Source organism: Lithobates pipiens, unplaced genomic scaffold (assembly GCF_037356315.1).
Source record: "Lithobates pipiens isolate NorthernLeopardFrog02 unplaced genomic scaffold, aLitPip1_a1.2 Scaffold_8, whole genome shotgun sequence".
Classification (NCBI taxonomy): domain Eukaryota; kingdom Metazoa; phylum Chordata; class Amphibia; order Anura; family Ranidae; genus Lithobates; species Lithobates pipiens.
Window position 1 is genome coordinate 194,523,881 of NW_027507903.1, and position 20,508 is coordinate 194,544,388.

Here is a 20,508-nt window from a genome sequence, read left to right on the forward strand (position 1 = left end):
TTCATTTCCTTTTTTCCCCATGTTACATATACTGTATATGTTAAAGTTTGCTGCAGATCACTATACATATGCTACCAGCATTATTCATTTATTAAATCCTTTAAAGAAATACACGTTAGCTGCACACTTTATGTACCTAAAAAGGGCCTTGTTGAGGTATTCCGTGTGTGCCTTGCGAATTTCCTCCAGATTGCTGACTGCACAAAGTTTGTTTCTAAACTCAGCCCACGTAACGTGCAGAATTTGGTTGGCAAGATACCCTTGTATAACTTTCACAAAATGCTGCATTTCATGGCGATACAGCTGGAGCTGGCGGTACTGGCTTGAATTGGATGCTTGATTCACTAAAGCTGTAAGGAAAATAAAAAAAATATTACACACCAATTCATCTATACACAGTCAAATCATTAAAAGGGTCACTAAAATGGCTTTGCTGACAGAACATCATCATGGCGGGGGGCAAAAAATTCTCTATCCCGTTTCTTTGAATTTTCTCCGGAGTCAAAAGCAATTGCTGATTTTTAGCCCACTGGTCATTATAAAATCGAATGCAGTGTCCAAAAACAATAAAAGTTTTGAACAAATATTGCTTGAATTTTGGTGTGCTTTGTGTATTTCTTCCAGACTTGCACAGTAATCCAGGCTATGTACTTTGAGTGATGATGTCACCGCTACACATTTACAAGGTAGGTTTTCAAAGGCATTTCAATACTTTGCAGCTATTGAGGAATATATTTAAATTAACATATTCGTGCCCGAAGTTCTACTTTAAGACTTTATTTTACAGTAATCAAAATGGTCAATTAAGGCACAAATTGTTTTATTATTTTTTATAAATTATACATTTTTCATTAAATACCTATAACTATTGGTGGCCTATTTCTTTTGTACTATTTTTGTAAATTCATTTTTTTTCCCCCCACCAAAAATGACTATCGTTTGCGCTCAAGACACCCACAGCAGAATCCAAAAGGCAGCATTCTTAACCACTTAAGGACCGCTGTATTGCCATTGTACGTCATTACAATGGCACAGGCAGGCACAAGCACGTACATGTATGTGCCTGCCTTCCAGCGGGTGGGGGGTCCGATCGGACCCCCTCCCGCTGGATACCACGGTCCGGTTCACTGCAGGAGCGATCCGTGATGAGGGGATGGCCGTTGGTTTCTGGCCATCCCCTCTCGATCGCTCCTGGCCAATGACAAGCTTCCTCCCACTGTGTGTTGTATACACAGGAAGGAGGAAGTGATGTCATTCTCCTCGGGGCGGTCTTTTTGACCGGGCTACGAGGAGAAGACAAAAAGTAAGTGTGCACCAACACTACACTGACATGTAGGTACACACAGGCACACAAACCCCCCCGATCCCCCCCGCCCCACCTCCCCCCCCCAGTCACAGTGTCACTGCATTCAGTGTCAGTTGTAAAAGTAAAAACTGTCAGGGCAGTTAGTGTTAGGTCCAGGGTAGCCCCCTATCACACCCCAATAAAGATTTAACCCCCTGATTGCCCCTAGAGTTAACCCTTTCACCCCCTTTTGCCAGTGTCACTAAGCGATCATTTTTCTGATCGCTGCATTAGTGTCGCTAGGTAGCTAGTTATTTTTTTAGGTTCACCGCCAGGTTTTTATAGCGCTAGGTACCCCGATATACTACCCAATAATGGTTTTAACCCCCTGATTGCCCCTAGTTAACCCTTTCACCAGCGATCACAGTATAAGTGTCACTGGTGACGCTGGTTAGCCAGTTAGTTATTTAGGTTCCCCGTCAGGTTTTTATATAGCGCCAGGGACCCCCATATACTACCTAATAAAAATTTGAACCCCCTGATTGCCCCTAGTTAACCCTTTCACCAGTGATCACCGTATAAGTGTTACGGGTGACTCTGGTTAGTTTGCTTTTTATAGCATCAGGGCACCCACCATTTATTACCCAATAAAGGTTTAACCCCCTGATTACCCGGCGGGTGATATCAATTAGATTTTAGGGTCAGGGTCTGCGTCGCCCCAGGCAGCGCTAGGTTAGTGCCAGTACCGCTAACACCCACACGCAAAGCATAAACCTCCCGTAGTGGTATAGAATCTGAACAGATCAATATCTGATCTGATCAGATCTATACTAGCGTCCCCAGCAGTTTAGGGTTCCAAAAAAATGCATTGTTAGCGGGATCAGCCCAGATACCTGCTGGCACCTGCATTTTGCCCCTCCGCCCAGCCCACCCAAGTGCAGTATCGATTGATCACTGTCACTTACAAAACACTAAACACATAACTGCAGCGATTGCAGTCAGGCCTGATCCCTGCGATCGCCAAGTTTTTTTTGGTAGCATTTTATATTTAAATCCGGAAGGCAGTGCTTGGGTTTTCGGGGTCCCGTACGTGGCTAGGCTCCCAAAAAGTCCCCCACGTGTGGTAAACACCTACTCGGGAGAAGCAGCAGAATTTATTTTGGGGTGTAATTTGACTTATGCCCATAGCATGTGTGAGCAATATATCATTTAGTGACAACTTTGTGCAAAAAAAAAAAAAATTTAAAATTCCTGCAACTTGTGGCAAAATATAAATTATTTCATGGACTCAACATGCCTCTCAGTAAATAGCTTGGGGTGTCTACGTTCCAAAATGGGGTCATTTGGGGGGGGTTTTGTGCTATTTTGGCATTTTATGGCCTTCGAAACTGTGATAGGTAGTGAGGAGTGAAATCAAAAATTTGCACCCTTAGAAACCCTGAAGGCAGTGATTGGTTTTCGGGGTGCCGTACGCAGCTAGACTCCCAAAAAGTCCCACATATGTGGTATCCTCGTACTCAGAAGAAGCAGAATATATCTTGGGGTGCAATTCTACATATAACCATGGCATGTGTGAGCAATATATCATTTAGTGACAACTTTTTGTAAACTTTTTTTTTTTTTGTGTCATTATTCAATTACTTGGGACAAAAAAAAAAAAATATTCAATGGGCTCAATATGCCTCTCCACAACTTCCGTGGGGTGTCTTCTTTCCAAAATAGGGTCATTTGGGGGGGGTTGTGTTATTTTGGCATTTTATGGCCTTCGAAACTGTGATAGGTAGTGAGGAGTGAAATCAAAAATTTGCACCCTTAGAAATCCTGAAGGCAGTGATTGGTTTTCGGGGTGCCGTACGCGGCTAGACTCCCAAAAAGTCCCATATATGTGGTATCCCCGTACTCAGGAGAAGCAGCAGAATATATTTTGGGGTGCAATTCCACATATAACTATGGCATGTGTGAGCAATATATCATTTAGTGACAACTTTTTGTAAACTTTTTTTTTTTTGTGTCATTATTCAATCACTTGGGACAAAAAAAAAAAAAAAATTCAATGGGTTCAATATGCCTCTCCACAACTTCCTTGGGGTGTCTACTTTCCAAAATGGGGTCATTTGGGGGGGTTTGTACTGCCCTGCCATTTTAGCACCTCAAGAAATGAGATAGGCAGTCGTAAATTAAAAGCTGTGTAAATTCCAGAAAAATGTACTCTAGTTTGTAGACGCTATAACTTTTGCGCAAACCAATAAATATACGCTTATTGACATTTTTTTTACCAAAGACATGTGGCTGAATACATTTTGCCCTAAATCTATGACTAAAATTTAGTTTATTCGATTTTTCTTATAACAAAAAGTAGAAAATATCATTTTTTCTCAAAAATTTCGGTCTTTTTCCATTTATATCGCAAAAAATAAAAATCGCAGAGGCAATCAAATACCATCAAAAGAAAGCTCTATTTGTGGGAAGAAAAGGACGCAAATTTCGTTTGGGTGCAATATTGCATGACCGCGCAATAACCAGTTAAAGCAGCGCAGTGCGAAACTGTAAAAAGACCTCTGGTCCTTAGGGTGTTTATTGGTCCGGGGCTGAAGTGGTTAAAGAGGAAGTAAACCCTAATGGGTTTACTTCCTCTTTGATTCCCTGCAAAGGTAAAGCATAATGGACTACTATGCATCGCATAGCAGTGCATTATGTGTCACTTACCTGACACAGGAGCCAGCGAAGTCACCGCTGTCCCCTTGTGTACAGAGCCTCCATTATCTTGGTGGGTCTTGCTGCTCCGGCTCTGTCATTCGATGGAGCCGTGATGACGTCACTCCCGTGCATGCGCACGGGAGCTGCCACTCGCGGCATATCGCTAGTTAACAGCGGTGCGCCGCTATCTGCGGCGCATGCACTGTAGACAGCGGTGCCTGTCTTTTGGCAAATAACTCCTAAACCGTGTAGGTTTAGGAGATATTTCTTGGACCTACAGGTAAGCCTTAATCTAGGCTTACCTGTAGGTCAAAGTGGTTTGTAAGGGTTTACAACCACTTTAAAGAATGCACAATCATTTTTGAAACTCAAAATCATGAAAAATCAGTAATATAGAATGCGTTTAGTAAATTCAGCTAATCTGTGCAAAAAAAAAAAAAACTCATAAAATGATAAACAGTTATGGAAATTCCACATGTAACGTTATAGTGAACTAGCTGTAATGTAAAGATTGGGATAACCATTTTCACTGAATTCCTATCAACTGAAACTCCTTTAAATACTCTACCTGTACAGTAGTGGCCTTATGATTACAAGTTGATAAAACTATAATTCTAAAATATATCACATCCACGCTAGTGCAACTAACAAGGCAGCCAACCATCAGGGTTGAAGCAAATCCACTGAAAACATACAAATATAAATTGCAGCACCTATAGAATAAAATATCCAGAAATTAGATTTGTTCCAAAAATCATAAAAGTCCCAAATTGTATGACTATAGCAATAAAGTTCTTGGACACCGCCAATGTGCTTAAGACAATCCAATGGTTCTCCACTAGTGAAAACCCATCACCAGTAAGTATTAGGCCTACCAGATTACACACCTCACACAAAGATGTATGCCAAGCTCAGCGTAGCTAACTGTGGTTATGTCTGGGCAAACTCCCCTCTCCCTGCTGACAGACAGAGTAGTGGAACAGTGTCTGTCCTCTGTGTAAGAAGACTGGCTTACAGGCAGGCTGACAGACCGCTTGCTCGCACATGCACTAGAAGATCCTGGCTCCGTTATTGTCATTCCTCACATTAAGGCAGGGCACCCCCAATACATGTTACAAGAGGCAAAGGGGAACTCTCATAGTGAGGCAAATTGAGGGTTTATTCCAATAAAAAAACAAAAATAATGACCATAATAAGCAAATTTACAACACTTACATAAGTGCCACCGCTCACCATGAGATTTTGTCTAATAGGGTAGCATCAGGGGCTAGGCACACTGATTCTCCATCGGAATAAAAAGAGATGTCAGCACCCACTCCTCCTCCTCAAAGAAGTATCCAATCTGGCCCATACACCAACTGATCTACATAAATAACAATGATCACATATTTCTATGTACCTACAAGATATACAAGAAATTTAAAAGGATATAGCCAAGAAGAACTAAATGAGATTATCAGGGAGGTTGGTAGCAGAGATAGGGAAAGGTCATTACACTACAATAGTAGAGTGCAACTACCTAATAAAGTTTTCCCATTCATCACAAATGTTTCCAACATTATGAGGTAAAATACATTTTGAAAAAACACTGGCCCGTTTTGGAAAGGATGTCACTTTGGCCCAGATTTCACCAGATGTACCTGTGATAGTGTACATATGGGTCTGAAATTCACGAAATAATGAGGTTGTAAACCCCCCAAAAAGGTAGAGTTTTTTGGGGGCTTAAAGGGTTTTTTCCCCATGTCAAAGCTCAATACTTTTGTTTCTAAGAGTATTGGTAAATCATATGAAGTTGGAGCATGTCCCGATTTGTTGTATATCTTCTCGAACGACCACATGGCCTGCATTACTTTAGTAGGACAACACATAATCTGAGAGTCAGACTTTGGGTGCCCGTATATATTAACCACTTTCAGACCGGACCATTTTGCTGGTCAATGACCAGAGGTCTTTTTACAATTTGGCACTGCGCTGCTTTAACTGGTAATTGCGCGGTCATGCAATGTTGTACCCAAACAAAATTTGCGTCCTTTTCTTCCCACAAATAGAGCTTTCTTTTGATGGTATTTGATTGCCTCTGCGATTTTTATTTTTTGCGATATAAACGTAAAAAGACCGCAAATTTTGAAAAAAAAAAAGATATTTTCTACTTTTTGTTATTAGAAAAATCCAATAAACTCAATTTTAGTCATACATTTAGGCCAAAATGTATTCAGCCACATGTCTTTGGTAAAAAAAAAAGTCAATAACTGTATATTTATTGGTTTGCGCAAAACTAAGGTACGTTTTCTGGAATTTACGCAGCTTTTAGTTTACGACTGCCTATCATTTCTTGAGGTGCTAAAATGGCAGGGCAGTACAAACCCCCCCCCAAATGACCCCATTTTCGAAAGTAGACCCCCTAAGGAAATTGATAAGAGGCATGTTGAGCCCATTAAATATTTTATTTTTTTGCCTCAAGCGATTGAATAATGACAAAAAAAAATTTTTTTTTTTTTTTTTACACAAAGTTGTCACTAAATGATATATTGCTCACACATGCTATGGGCATATGTGAAATGACACCCCAAAATAAATTCTGCTGCTTCTCCTGAGTACGGGGATACCACATGTGTGGGATTTTTGGGGAGCCTAGCCGCCTACGGGGCCCCGAAAGCCAAGAACCGCCTTCAGGTTTTCTAAGGGCGTAAATATTTGACTTCACTCCTCACTACCTATTACAGTTTTGAAGGCCATAAAATGCCAAGATGGCACAAAACCCCCACAAATTACCCCATTTTAGAAAGTAGACACCCCAAGATATTTGCTGAGAGGCATGTTGAGTCCATGGAATATTTTATATTTGGCACAAGTTGCGGGAAAATTACAAACTTTTTTTTTTTTTTTTCACAAAGTTGTCACTAAATGATATATTGCTCACACATGCTATGGGCATATGTGAAATGACACCCCAAAATAAATTCTGCTGCTTCTCCTGAGTACGGGGATACCACATATGTGGGACTTTTTGGGAGCCTAGCCGCGTACGGGCCCCGAAAACCAAGCACCGCCTTCAGGCTTTCTAAGGGCGTAAATTTTTGACTTCACTCCTCACTACCTATTACAGTTTTGAAGGCCATAAAATGCCAAGATGGCACAAACCCCCCCCCCCCAAATGACCCCATTTTGGAAAGTAGACACCCCTAAATTTAGGGGTACACTAGTGAGACTCACAGGTAAAAAAGCACCTAGGCTGTCAGCGACTGTATCAAAACGCTACAAGAAAAACTGTTAGCGATCGCAGGGATCAGGCCTGACTCTGCGAACGCTGCAGTTATGCGTGTTGTGTTTTGTAAGTGACAGTGATCGATCGATACTGCACTTGGGTGGGCTGGTCTGGGCTTGGCGGAGGGGCTAAACGCAGGTGCTAGCAGGTATCTGGGCTGATCCCGCTAACAATGCGTTTTGGGAAACCTAAACTGCTGGCGACGTTAATATAGATCTGATCAGATACTATATTACTAAGGGAGGTGTATGCTTTGTGCGTGGGTGTTAGCGGTACTGGCACTAACCTGACGCTGCCTGGGGCGACGCAGACCTCATCTGACCCTCTAACTTATATCACCCGCCGGGTGATCAGGGGGTTAAACCTTTATTAGGTAATAAATGGCGGGTGCCCTGAAACTATAAAAAAATAACTAACCAACCAGCGTCACCTGTAACAGTTATATGGTGATCACTGGTGAAAGGGTTAACTAGGGGGCAATCAGGGGGCTTTATGCGGTAGTATATGGGGGTCCCTGGCGCTATAAAAAGCTGTGGCGAACCTAAATACCTACCTGCCTAACTAGCGTCACCTGTGACACTAATACAGCGATCAGAAAAACGATCGCTTATTAGGCTGGGTTCACACTGGAGCGATGCGGGAACGCCACGAATCCGCGGCGGGTTCCCGCATCGCATGCCTCCCGGCGGCAGTTCACACTGCCCTATGCGAACTGCTGGGAGTGTCAGTGAAATGTTAATGACACCCCCAGATCAGTTCGCATATCGCAGTGCGATCTGCAAACTCTGATCGCATGGTGTGAACACCCAATGCGATCCGATTCTGCTGCGGACCAAAAAAAGGGTCCCGTGCGAGTTTGCGGCGGGTGCGACGCAAATTCAGCCATACTATCTGTATGGCTGAACTCGAATCGCACAGAGATCGGATGTGATTTGCACTGCAGTGCGGTGCGAATCACATCCGTTCTCATAAACCGCTGCAATGTGAACCCAGCCTTAGTGACACTGGCGACGGGGGGTGATCACGGGGTTAAACCTTTATTGGGGGGGTTAGGGGGGTACCTTAGAACTAAAGGGGGCTAACCCTAACCGCCCTAACAGTTATTACAGTCACAAATGACACCAATGCAAAAAAAAAAAAAATGCAATTGGTGTCACTGTGACTGGGGGGGCAGGGGTGATTGGGGGGGTGATCGGGGGGTGAGAGTGTGCCTGGCATGTTCTACTGTGTAGTGTCGTGTTGGTGCAACTCACCGCTCCTCTCTCCTCGGTGCCGGAACGAAAAATACTGACACGGAGGAGAGATTACATATCTTCCTCTGCCTGTGTTTACATTACAGGAGAGGAAGTGATGTCACGCCTCACTTCCATTCGTCAGGAGCGATCGCGAGGGGGTGGCCATGAACGAATGGCCGCCCCCTCATCCCGGATCGCTCCTGAACGGATACCGACCGCCGCTGGCACCGGGGGGGGGGGCCCCCCACCCGCGGGAAGGCGGGGACGTATATATACGCCCATATGCCTGCCCGTGCCATTCTGTCGACGTATATCGTCGTGCGGCGGTCGGCAAGTGGTTAATAAACGCAGGTTAAAAAGGGACATCATTTCTCAGCTCATTTTAGGACACTTCAGAATATGGATTCTTAAGCCATCCTTAGACTGTTTGAATCTCGGCCGGTTCAGCAGGAATTGGCCGAGATTCTAACCATGTACAGTGGGTAAAGAAAAGAACCGCATTGTGTTGCTTTGCAGCCTGAAATGAAGACATACACAGTTTTTGTTTTATACAGCTGTATTTACTCAGTGCAACTTAAAACATCCAAGAAAAAGATGTAACACCAATACGTCAGAACAAAATTAAAAAACAGAATCTTAGTTGGAAAAAGGATAATCCCCTTATGTCAGTATTTTGTTGAACCACATTTTGATTTAATTACGCCTTTAGTCTGCTGGGATATGTCTCTACTAACATTGCACATCTACACTTTGAAATATTTGCCCACTCTTCTTTGCAGAATTACTTAAGTTCAGTTAAATTTGATGATGACCGCAGTCTTCAAGTCATTCCACAGATTTGCAATGGGGTTTAGGTCTAAGTCTGTGCTCTGACTAAGCCATGCAAGGACATTCATCTTTTTCTCCTTCAACTACTGTGTTATTTTTGCTGTGTTCTTTGGGTCATTGTCATGTTGGAAGGTAAACCTTCTTCCCATTGACAACAACTTTCTGGCAGAGATTTTCCTCAAGAATTTGATGGTATTTTGCCCCATCCATTTTTCTTCTATCCTGACAAGTACTCCAGTCCCTGCTACAGAGAAACACCCCCATAACAGGATATTACCACCTCCACACTTTACTGCAGGAATGGCGTTATTTGGATGGCGAGCTGTATTGGATTTCTGTCAGACATATTGTTTGGTGTTTGAGACAAATTATTAAATTTTAGTCTCATCGGACCAGGACACTTTTTTTCCCCCATGTAGCCCCAGAATCTTCAAGGTGCTCTTTAGCAAGGCTCAGTTGTGACTGCATGTGGCATTTCTTGAGTAGTGGCTTTTTTCTGGCAGCCCTCCCATACAGGCCACATTTGTAGAGACTTTGTGATATTGTTGTCACATGCACACTATGACCACCCTTTGTCATAAATTCCTGCAACTGCTTTAGAATTGCTGTAGTCCTCTTGGTAGCCTCTCTGATCAGTTTCCTCCTGACTCATTCATCCAGTTTGGAGCGACGTCCTGATCCAGGGAGGGTCTGTGTTGTACCAAATACCTTCCACTTCTTAATAAACTTCACTGTGCTTCTAGGCTTTGGAAAGCCTTTGAATTTTTTTGTACCCCTCTTCTGACTTGTACCGATCCACAACTTTATCCCAGAGATCTTTTGATAGTGGCTTGCCACCCATAGTTGATCGTTTGCTTCAGCTGCAATACCAGGGACTGAAATGCTCCGGGAAAGATCTTTTCAAGCTGAGCTAATCAAAATGACCGCAGCTGATCACAGCTGAAAGTCAAATGACTTTGTGTGCCACTGAAAAAGTGATTAACTATACCTAATTGAGTTTACAAGTAATTTTTAGAAGGGGGGGGGGGGGTCCTTTTTCCAACTCAGTGATCCTGTTTTTGATTTTTTTTGTGACATGTTGGTGTTATATCTTTCACTCACTTGGATATTATAAATTGAGTAAATACAGCTGGATAAAACTAAAATTGTCTGCATTTCAGGCTGCAAAGCAACAATATGTGATTATTTTAATGTGGGTGATTCTTTTCTATAACCACTCTATGGGCACCTTGTATTAACATGCATCGTATTGGAGCACTTTCCCTTGATGTTGGGAGAGGAGATATTGGAGCTGAGATCTTCCAGTGTATGTGTAAAGAAGACAGCTTTCAACTGGTCTTACACAAACACTGTTCCTCCACTCAGCAGTGAAAGGAGAGTTTGCCCAGACATAGCTACAGTTGATTACACTGAGCGTGTTATACATCTATGTGCGAGGTGTTTATTTTGGCAAGCCTCATTGGTGACAGGTTTTCACTGGAGGAGAAACAATGGATTGTCTAAAGCACATTGATTGTATAGCTATAACAATAACGTTTTTTGAATACTATGTGGGACTTTTATGATTTCTGGCACACTCATTTTCTGGATTACAGTTGTTTTATTCTATAGGTGCTGCAATTATATTTGTAAGTTGAAAAGCCTGCTGTTCTCTTTGTGGGTAATAACAGAGAATTATAGATATTGTGTATTTAACACTGGAGCTATAGCCACCAACCAAAATTCACAAAAGATAAAATAAAATATTGTTCCTTAAATTGGAGTTAAATGTGGACATGGAATATGTCTCTAACGAAAGTCCAAGAATAAAAAAAGAAAAAAAAGAAAAAAAAAAAAGAAAACCATAGGTCATCATACACACACAAACTGCATTTCAATGAAAGAGATTTACCTGTACGTTTTAAATGAAACCAAACATCCCTTAGTGTCCAAACCATATGCTTCAGTTGTAGCAGAAAGGAGAAAATTTGATTGTATTTATTTATACAGCCATCTGTAATGACAATGTTCAGAGGCCAAGAAACCTTAAGAAAGCCAAAAGATAACAATCAGTACAATTTCTACAGATATACTGATCTTATAATAAAGAGCAGTGGTTTGTATAGAATTGATCTAAATGCAAACAAAAAGGGAAATCATGCACAGACACTCATAAAAGCATCAAGTTCCCAATACCATATACACGACCACAAGAGACTGGTGCACATAAAACAGATATAAACCATGACAAAAAATATCTTACAGACAGGGAGAGGCACATACAATACATCAGTGTTTAGGAGTAGTAAGGAAAAGAAAAGGTTTTCATTAACCAGTTCAATATGAAACATCAGATCTCTGTGCCACATCCAGCACCAACAGCACACATGGGCTTGTACTGGTAGGCTGGAGTACCTCTCCACAATCTCAGCTATCTAAGGTTGTTTTTTATTGTGCTCTTTGGAAAGCGTTAATCCATGAGCTTGTGACATGCAATAAACATTTATAGATCATTAGTAGCTGAACCAATATTTCAACAAGCACACTTTTCTATTTCAGTCATTAAGGCATTCCTGTGGAAACAAAGCCAAGGAGGATATGATGCAGCAAATTTATTTTTAAAGTGGTTGTAAAGGCACATTTTTTTCTTAAAAATAATAATAAATAAACACATTATACTTACCTGCTCTGTGCAATGGTATTGCAGAGTGGCACTTTACCTCCTCTTCTGGGTTCTCCTGCTAGTGCTGTCCATTCTACTTCTTCTCTGAGTGCCCCCATAACAAGCTGTCTGCAATGAGGGCACGTGTGTGGGTGTTTACAAGGGGGGCTATGTGTGTCCATAGACACGCAAAGCTCGGCTACGCCCCCTCATCACAGGATGACAGCAGCAGGAAGAGGCAGAAAAGAGAGAGGGCAGCACTGCAGACTAGCATGGCACTGGATTGCTACAGGAGCCAGGTATGTGTTTAAGGGGGGTGGGGGAGAGCCGATATTAGAAGGTTTTTTATTTTAAAGCAGAGAATACATTAAGGTAAAAAAAAAAAAAACCTGGTGCATTGAGAACCACTTTAATATAGCCCTTTGGTGAAGGAGGAAATCAGATGATAGGATGATGCTGCTAAATAAAATGCATTCCCTTCATGAACCCACTTGACAATAACCATTCCATATGTTGCAGTACATCTTTCATAACCCTTTGTTCCTATTTCACAAGTGGGTATGTATTCTTTAAGAGCAAGAGAGAAGCTGGTATGAGATGGGTAAAAAAAATAAAAATAAAAAAAAAAGGAGTGTGTCTCAGTCCCAATTAGTACATACATAACAACTATTCAAGTCAACCTTCAGTCATTTTTCAACATCTTCTGCCCTTGTTGTTTTAACTTTGCATAGTAAAAGATATTTTTTTCTGCCAGTTAATACCTTATACAGCCCACTTCTTGTTTCTGATCTGATCATTAGCCTAAGCTTATAACATCATGCACAGCTCTCTCACTCTTGTGAGAGTTAACCAGGAAGGGAGGGGGGATGAGTCATAAAAGGGCCAATGAAAGCTGCGGGGCTTGGAGCTGGAGGTGTGCCTCTGTGTGCCTGTGTAAAGCCAGGAAGTGAACAGGCAGCAGCTTCAGCTGCCCACAGTTAAAATGGCTGCAGCCAGACTCCGTGGAGGGAGATTTCTGCAGCATATTTGGCAAGTACAGAATCACAATATATATAAAATAATATGCAAAGTGGTTGGATGGAAGCTTCAGAATGGCAAAGATGTTTTTATTACAAATCTTGTGAGCAGACTGCAGTTCCTCTTTAATAGCCCACAATAGACCAATAAAATATAACAAAATGTATTGTTTACAAAAAGTATTTTACATACATTTAAAGCAACGGGTTGTCGTGTGCGTGCGTGCGTGTATATATACACATACATACACACCCCAACAATAGAAGTGCATTTTCAAATACATAGCAGTGAAACATAAATTGGAAACCTTGCATTGAATATGGATGGTCTATACTAGTATCCACCATCAGCTTAAAGAATCTGTGTGGACATTCTAAATGCGCTTAGCGATAGGAAACTCGCTCCCTCAGGAGAAGCACAGAAATATTTGGAGATAAAAAAACATACATAAATATACCATGACAAAACAAAGGAAAGGGGAAAGAAGAAAGGACTTACAGTTATTTGAAAGATTATAGTAAAATTCCAAGTAGGTATAAAAAGGTAAGACAACGCATGAATAAAATGAATAGAACTTCCAAATGTGTTCAATGTGGGAAGCCAGATGGAACCACCCAAAAGGTCCACAAAATTCTACCCGGGAGTGGATAAATGGGGAATAAGACGCGGTGTAAGCCCCCAGACAACACTGCAAAGCCCATGATGGGAAAGCGCACAGGTTCTACAAATCAAATAAAAATTAACCTGCTTAGTTTGCACACAAGAGAGAAAAAAACTGTTGGAAAAAGCAGAAAACATGAAAAGTGACACAAATATAAGTGTGCTACAATAAATAAATGTAAAGTGATGTGAACGAATGTTAAAAAAATGTGTGTATGTATAAAACACTAAATCTCTCTAAAACTGAGCTATTAATATTCCCCCGCCCGTGCCCCCCTCCCTGACTTTTCCATCAAAATCAACAATGCAGCTATCAGTCCCTCCACTCACGCCAGGGTACTGTGTAATCTAGACTCTGACTTGTTATTTCAGCCTCAAGTCCGATCGTTGTCAAAAGTTTGTAGAATTCAGCCCCATACCATCTCTAAAATTCGGCCATTTTTAACAAATACCACCAAGCTCCTCATTCACTCCCTCGTTATCTCTCGCCTTGACTATTGCAACTCCCTTCTCATTGGCCTGCCTCTCCATAGGCTATCTCCTCTTCAGTCTATCATGAATGCTGCTGCCAGGCTTATCCACCTTACCAACCGCTTTGTTTCTGCCAACCCTCTCCAATCCCTACACTGGCTCCCAATCACCCAGCAAATTAAATTCAAAATACTAACAAGAAACATACAAAGCTACTCACAACTCTGCCCTGAGCTATATCACCAATCTTGTCTCCAAATATCACCCAAATTGTCCCCCATGTTCTTCTCAAGACCTCCTACTCTCAAGCTCTCTCATCTCCTCCTCTCATGCTCGTCTTCAGGATTTCTTCAGAGCCTCTCCCATCCTCTGGAACTCGATACCTCCACCTGTCCAGCTATCCCGTACTCTTGTTACCTCTAGGCGATCCCTGAAAACTCATCTCTTCAGGGAAGCCTATCACATCTCCAACTAATCTTACCACTTCCATCAGCTCATTCCCCACAGTTACAATCTTTTGTACCACCTGCCCCACCCTATTAGATTGTAAGCTCTTCTGAGCAGGGCCCTGTTAATCCTCTTGCATTTTATTGTATTATAACTGTATTGTCTCCCTTTTATATTTTAAAGTGCTGTGTAAACTGTTGGCGCTATATAAATCCTGTATAATAATAATAATAATAATAAACAAACCCATCTATGTACGGGTACAATATATACGGTGTCACACCAAATATGCACAATGTCAAATAGGTGTATGATGACCAATACTACTATTGGAAAAGTGAAAATAAATCAGTGAAATCAAAAATATTAAATTAAAATAACTTATTTTAAATTAATATTTTTGATTTCATGGATTCAGTTTCACTTATCCAATAGTAGTATTGGTCATCATACACCTATTTTACATTGTGCATATTTGGTGTGACACCGTATATATTGTACCCGTACATAGATGGGTTTGTTTATTCATACACACATTTTTTTTAACATTTACATCACTTTACACTTTTTTATTGTAGCACATTTATATTTATGTCACTTTTCATGTTTTCTTTTCTGTTTTTTCCACCATTTGTTTTTCTCTTGTGTGCAAAATTAAATTAATTTTTTATTTAATTTGTAGAACCAGATTTCTGCGCTTCTCCTGAGGAAGTGAGTTTCCCATCTCGCAAAACAGTTTGAGAATGTCAACATAGATTCTTCAAGCTGATGGTGGATACTAGTATAGATAATCCATATTCAATGCAAGGTTTCCAATTTATATGTTCCAATGCTATGTATTTGAAAATGCTATTGTTGGTATATAAGAAGGACATCCTGTTTTTAAATGTATGTAAAACACTTTTGTAAACAATACATTTTCTTATATTTTAGATATTAGATTTCTTTTCTTGAGGCGTTTCTCGTTACAGTCCCGTGGGCTATTAATAGTTGTTGGGTACGTATTCTTGATCCATTATATCAATGTTTTACTATTGTGAGAGAAACATACATTTTAAGTTTGCTATACCACATCAGAGTCCCACATAACCCACGTTACGTCCATTATCTATTTACTTTTTTTTTTTTTAGCTTTCTCCTCTTTGGGGACAAAAATAAAGTGGAACTCTAGCTACTTTGTTTAGAGCCTCTGTCAGGCTTTTACTAATCTGTGTCCCATTTGGAGAAATTTCGGCATACCGCCGCTAAAACGTCAGTAAAGCGCCTCTAAAAATAGCAGTGCTTTACCGCCGACACCAGCACCGCCCCAGTGTGAAAGGGGCCTTATTTTCCAAGTGGCAATTTGCACAGGTTTCCAGTCAAGTCAACAGGATTGGAGGGGATATCTCCTCAGCTGGACCACACAGCAATAAAAGCCAAAAAGAGGTTCTACCCTTTCTTGGGTTTCCCCACATCAAATTTGCATGACTGGGGATTGTAACTGGCTCTCAATTGAGCCAGTTCACGCATCTCTGGGGCAGCGGTGGAGCAAATTGCACAGCAGTCCTGTGCAGCTTTGGTTACGTTTCAGGTCCAAACTCAGGCAAAAATTCAGGCCAGATTCATCCCTGAAACCAAGAACAGGGATACACTGGACCCAGCCTGAGACATGAGTCTCTACAATAAGCTGTCATAGGGTTGTAAATGTTAACCTAATTGGTAGGATGCATTTTCCATTCATAATCAAGTCAAAAAATAGAAAATTAACTTACCATTTATACAATTTGTGCCATGATGCAAAAAAGAAAATTGGAAGAAACTTCCTAAGATTAGCAAAATTCTTTAGATAAAACGCACCTTGTATCTCAACTCCAGACAGCTTAAAATATCTGGGGCTGTGGTAGTAAACATTTCAGGGATATATTTAAGTGCAAAGGAAAGGTTGGAGGCGAGCTGAGAGTCTCCATGTAGACTGTACTGTAGCGCTTTGTTCAGTATAGAATTCAGGACTAGTGGGGTGAACAGCTCACTGGGCGTCTGTCCTGAGACAAGCTGTAAACAAGTAGAACACATTATATGATTAATATAATAGAAAGTATAGTTGGCATTTTTATCACGACAGTATACCATTATGTGTGTCCGGATACTACAAAAAAGAAGCAGAGCGCTTAAAAATACTTCACCCTTTCAAACAGTTGGTCACTAAGTGACTGGGCAAATTCCCCATCTTCCATAAGCAGAAAGTGTCTGATTGCTACAACATGTTTTTCCATTTTCAGCTCTACGAAGTAATAATCCACCACAGCTTTGTTCACAAGGGAAACACTACAAAACAGATGATAAGAATGAATATATTTGTAATAACACGCAAGATTGCATTGCATTGATTTTCTCCCCCTTATAAAACGGCTATTGCAAATGTTCATAGTTGAGATTGTGAGGTCAACAGCAACACGGATATCTCAATTTCATTATTAAAAAGGGGAAAAGCTGCCCCTAATAACCAAATGTTTAACTTTAAAAATACTTCACATCTGGAACATTAGTGGTTGCCGAGGGAAACTTCCACTACCAATCCGGGTCATTTCTCTCCTACATGTAAAAATCATAATTCTTTTGCTAAAAAATACTCAGAGCCCCCAAACATATCATTTTTTAGCAGAGACCCTACAGAATAAAATGGCGGTCAATTTTTTGTGTCACACGGTATTTGCGTAGCAATATTTCAAATGCAATTTTTGGGGAAAAAATACACTTTAGAAATTTTTTATGCAAAAAACACACAATATATACCCAATTGTTGGTAAAATAGAGGTTACGCTGAATAGATACTTAACATGCCATTCTTTAAAATTGCGCACACTCGCACAATAGGCAACGTTTAACTCTAAACTGGTAACCTGTAAAAGATTTTACAGAGGAGGCCTAGTGCTAGAATTATCGCTATACGCTATAACGTTTGCATCGATACCTCACATGTGTGGTGCGAATGTTGTTTATAAATGCAGGCATAACCTATGTATGCATTTGCTTCTGCGTGCAAGCACAAGGGGATGGGGGTGCTTAAAAAAAATAAAAAGTGTTTTATTATGATTATTTTGTAATTTTTTTTAGTTTTACATTGTCTATTTTTTTTTTTTAGCACTTTTATTCCTATTAAAAGAAACTTAAACATCCCTTGTGATAGGAAAAGGCATGACAGGTCCTCTTTATGGAGACATCTGGGGTAAATAAGACCACAAATATCTCCTCTACCGTGGAAAGCATGACAAAAAAATTTATAAAATATTTTTAAAAAAACATTGATCTCTGCTTCCTAGGGGGAAAACGGCAGAGCCGGAAGTGAGATCATGACATCGCTTTCGGCCTCCCAGGATCATAGAGTTGGCTAGGACTGTTGTGAAGTAGCACTAAAAATAGTTTTTTTCTAGGACACGGTTAGGCCCCATTTACATTCTTACGTTGGGTTATTAGCGATTATGTTGTGCATTAACATGCACTGCACTGAAATGAATGTGCCGTCATTGTTGCCCTAGAGTGACTTTTAAAACAAATAGCACCACAATGAATCTAATGTGTGCTACTACATGCAAAATGAAAAAGTTTAAACGGGTCCTTCGTAGTCGGACTTTTGTCAAAAATCAAATTCTCCCACTCCAAGGGCACTGAATGCTTCGCTGCATTCATGTGACAGTTTTCACGCTTATCAGCTTAGCTAGTGTTAGAGACAGAGTTAGGGCTACAAGCTCCAGGGAATCTAACCCCATGCAATTAAAAATGTTTGCATTGGTAATTTAGGACTTAAATAAAAAAAAAATTATAAATAAATATATGTGCTAATCACAGAGTATGAAAACTATTAGGACCAATGCTGTGCTTGTAACATTGCGATATACAAATTATATCTGGTGATATCTGCTTATTGAGGGGCTTTTTGCACTTACAGTAGCAGCTCTGCCCATATAAAAAGCAGTTTTTCATTTCTTTTAGCAAGGATTTTTCAGCAGGCCAATAGAGGCCGTCTCCAACACTCAAACATCTATTATGCTGAATATATGCTTACAAAGCTACATTTCAGAAGCTCAGCCAAGCCATGAACCTCTCCCTTTTCAGTAGAAAGAAATCTTGGAAGGGATTTTGTTTACCAAACTTACTGGGCTACAATGGGTGCAGTAACAGAATACTTCATCAGCACTGGTAGAGAGAGGAGCTCAATAAGCGTCACAGCAGTCTCATCGGTGGCTGAGTGCATATCGGGGTCCACAGGGAGGGAGAACTCTCCGGTGATCACATGACTAAGCATTTGGAGAACCGGAGGCTCTGCTGCAAAGACAAGAGATAGAAGACCGATATATACATCTTACAATTTTACAAAGATTAATATGCCATATTACATACATTAAAGCGGAAGTAAACACCGCTTGTTGACTTGCATCTACAGGTAAGCGCATAATGCGTCTTACCTGTATGTACATGGAATCTCTCCTAAACATGCACGATTTCTACAGCTAGTGACGTCACCGTCACATGTGCACTGAGCTCTCAATGAAAGGCACGCTGTCCATTGAGAAAACTGTGGCACTGTTGTGACTCCTGCACACATGCGTGTGAGTGACGCCATCGCAACTCGCAGATTTAAATGGTTGGAGCCTGTAAACCCGGAAGGTAGATTAGGTGAAGATGGAAGCCCTGTCAGCGGTGACAGTGTGCCGCTGGAGGGCTTCATTTTTTAAGGCAAGTCTTTTATAATGTGCTAGTGTGCGATACACACTAGTACATTATGACATTATCTTGCAGGGACTGGATTTTTATCTTTGCTACGAGTTTACTACCGCTTCAGTATTTTTTTTTCTCCAATAGTAATACTTACACATCATTGCATAGCTGTCCTGATATTGCTCGAGGCAATATTTATGTGCCAGTGACTGGATATAATCTTGCTCTTTTTTCCAGGTTTCATCCTCGACGTCATTCACATCTTTGGCCTCAGTAACTTGTACATCTGCACTTTGTGTGTTGTTGCCAGATTCTTCATAGCTGCATGCAGGGTTTTCATTCTGTCACAGACATACAAACATTTCTGTATAAAGTAGCTGAGTAATAGAACAGGAAAAAGAAAAACCCATTTCCCATAGAACTCAAAAGAATTGCAGCTGCTTTTCTTCCACTGAAGATTACAAAAAAGACCCATGCTACAACTGGTTGTTATGAACAGGCATTTTTCTTTCATGTTCTTTCCAAATTCACACTACGGTATATCCATTTAAATCACCTTACTGTCAGGAATACTACTTAAATGAGAACTCCAAACAGTAAATCATCAGCATGCCTGTAGCATTACTAGAATAAACAGTACAGATCTTTTTACAGCATTTGATGCCAACTTTTCATCAAAAGCAGTAGATGGGAGAGGACTACAAGATGTAACAATTTAATTCCCACAGCACAGCACTATGGTCACCCAGCCATTTGCACTCGAGTGTGTTCCGACATGCTCTAACGCACTCGCCTGGCTCGCAGAACAGTTGACTCAGTCTTTACAGAGTAGTAAAAGAAATAACGTGTGTGTGTTCCTCTGTTGGTGAAAAATTAGTGACAGGAGTCACATCCAACATTGCGTGAAAATTGGTAAAAGCGTGAGCGAAACTTTAGCTCTGTTAGAACAGAGAACATTCCAAGAAGAAGTTAAGTGTTTTGGAATAGCATAGGTGGTTAAAGGGAGGGTGAGAAGATGTCCATGGCGCTGCAAGAAGTGGGCAGCCAAAAATGCAAAGAACGGATGCAAACTCTCGTATGCTGGTACATCCCCAGATCCTAACCAAGGGTTTGGGGATGAGAAATATTTCTGCAAAGATGGTGCCTCGAATTTTGACAGATGGGAAAAAAAAACTTCTTCAAATTTAATCTGATCCTTTGAAGAATGCAGAGGTGTTTGATAAGGTTATTAATGGTGATGAAACTGTATGATCCAGGAAACTAAACA

At 40.8% G+C, this 20,508-nt stretch overlaps 1 protein-coding gene across 1 annotated transcript in view; it reads right to left on the reverse strand.

The window, feature by feature from the left end:
• The window catches only part of TUBGCP6 (tubulin gamma complex component 6), a 92,043-nt gene that overhangs the window by 10,546 nt on the left and 60,989 nt on the right, over window positions 1-20,508 (reverse strand). The window contains exons 19-24 of the mRNA XM_077473122.1: window positions 19,396-19,582; window positions 18,680-18,848; window positions 16,709-16,850; window positions 16,383-16,577; window positions 11,202-11,334; window positions 137-350 (exon numbers count right to left, since the gene is read on the reverse strand). Coding sequence (XP_077329248.1) covers window positions 137-350; window positions 11,202-11,334; window positions 16,383-16,577; window positions 16,709-16,850; window positions 18,680-18,848; window positions 19,396-19,582 — 1,040 coding nt within the window. The remainder of the gene's footprint in view (window positions 1-136; window positions 351-11,201; window positions 11,335-16,382; window positions 16,578-16,708; window positions 16,851-18,679; window positions 18,849-19,395; window positions 19,583-20,508) is intronic.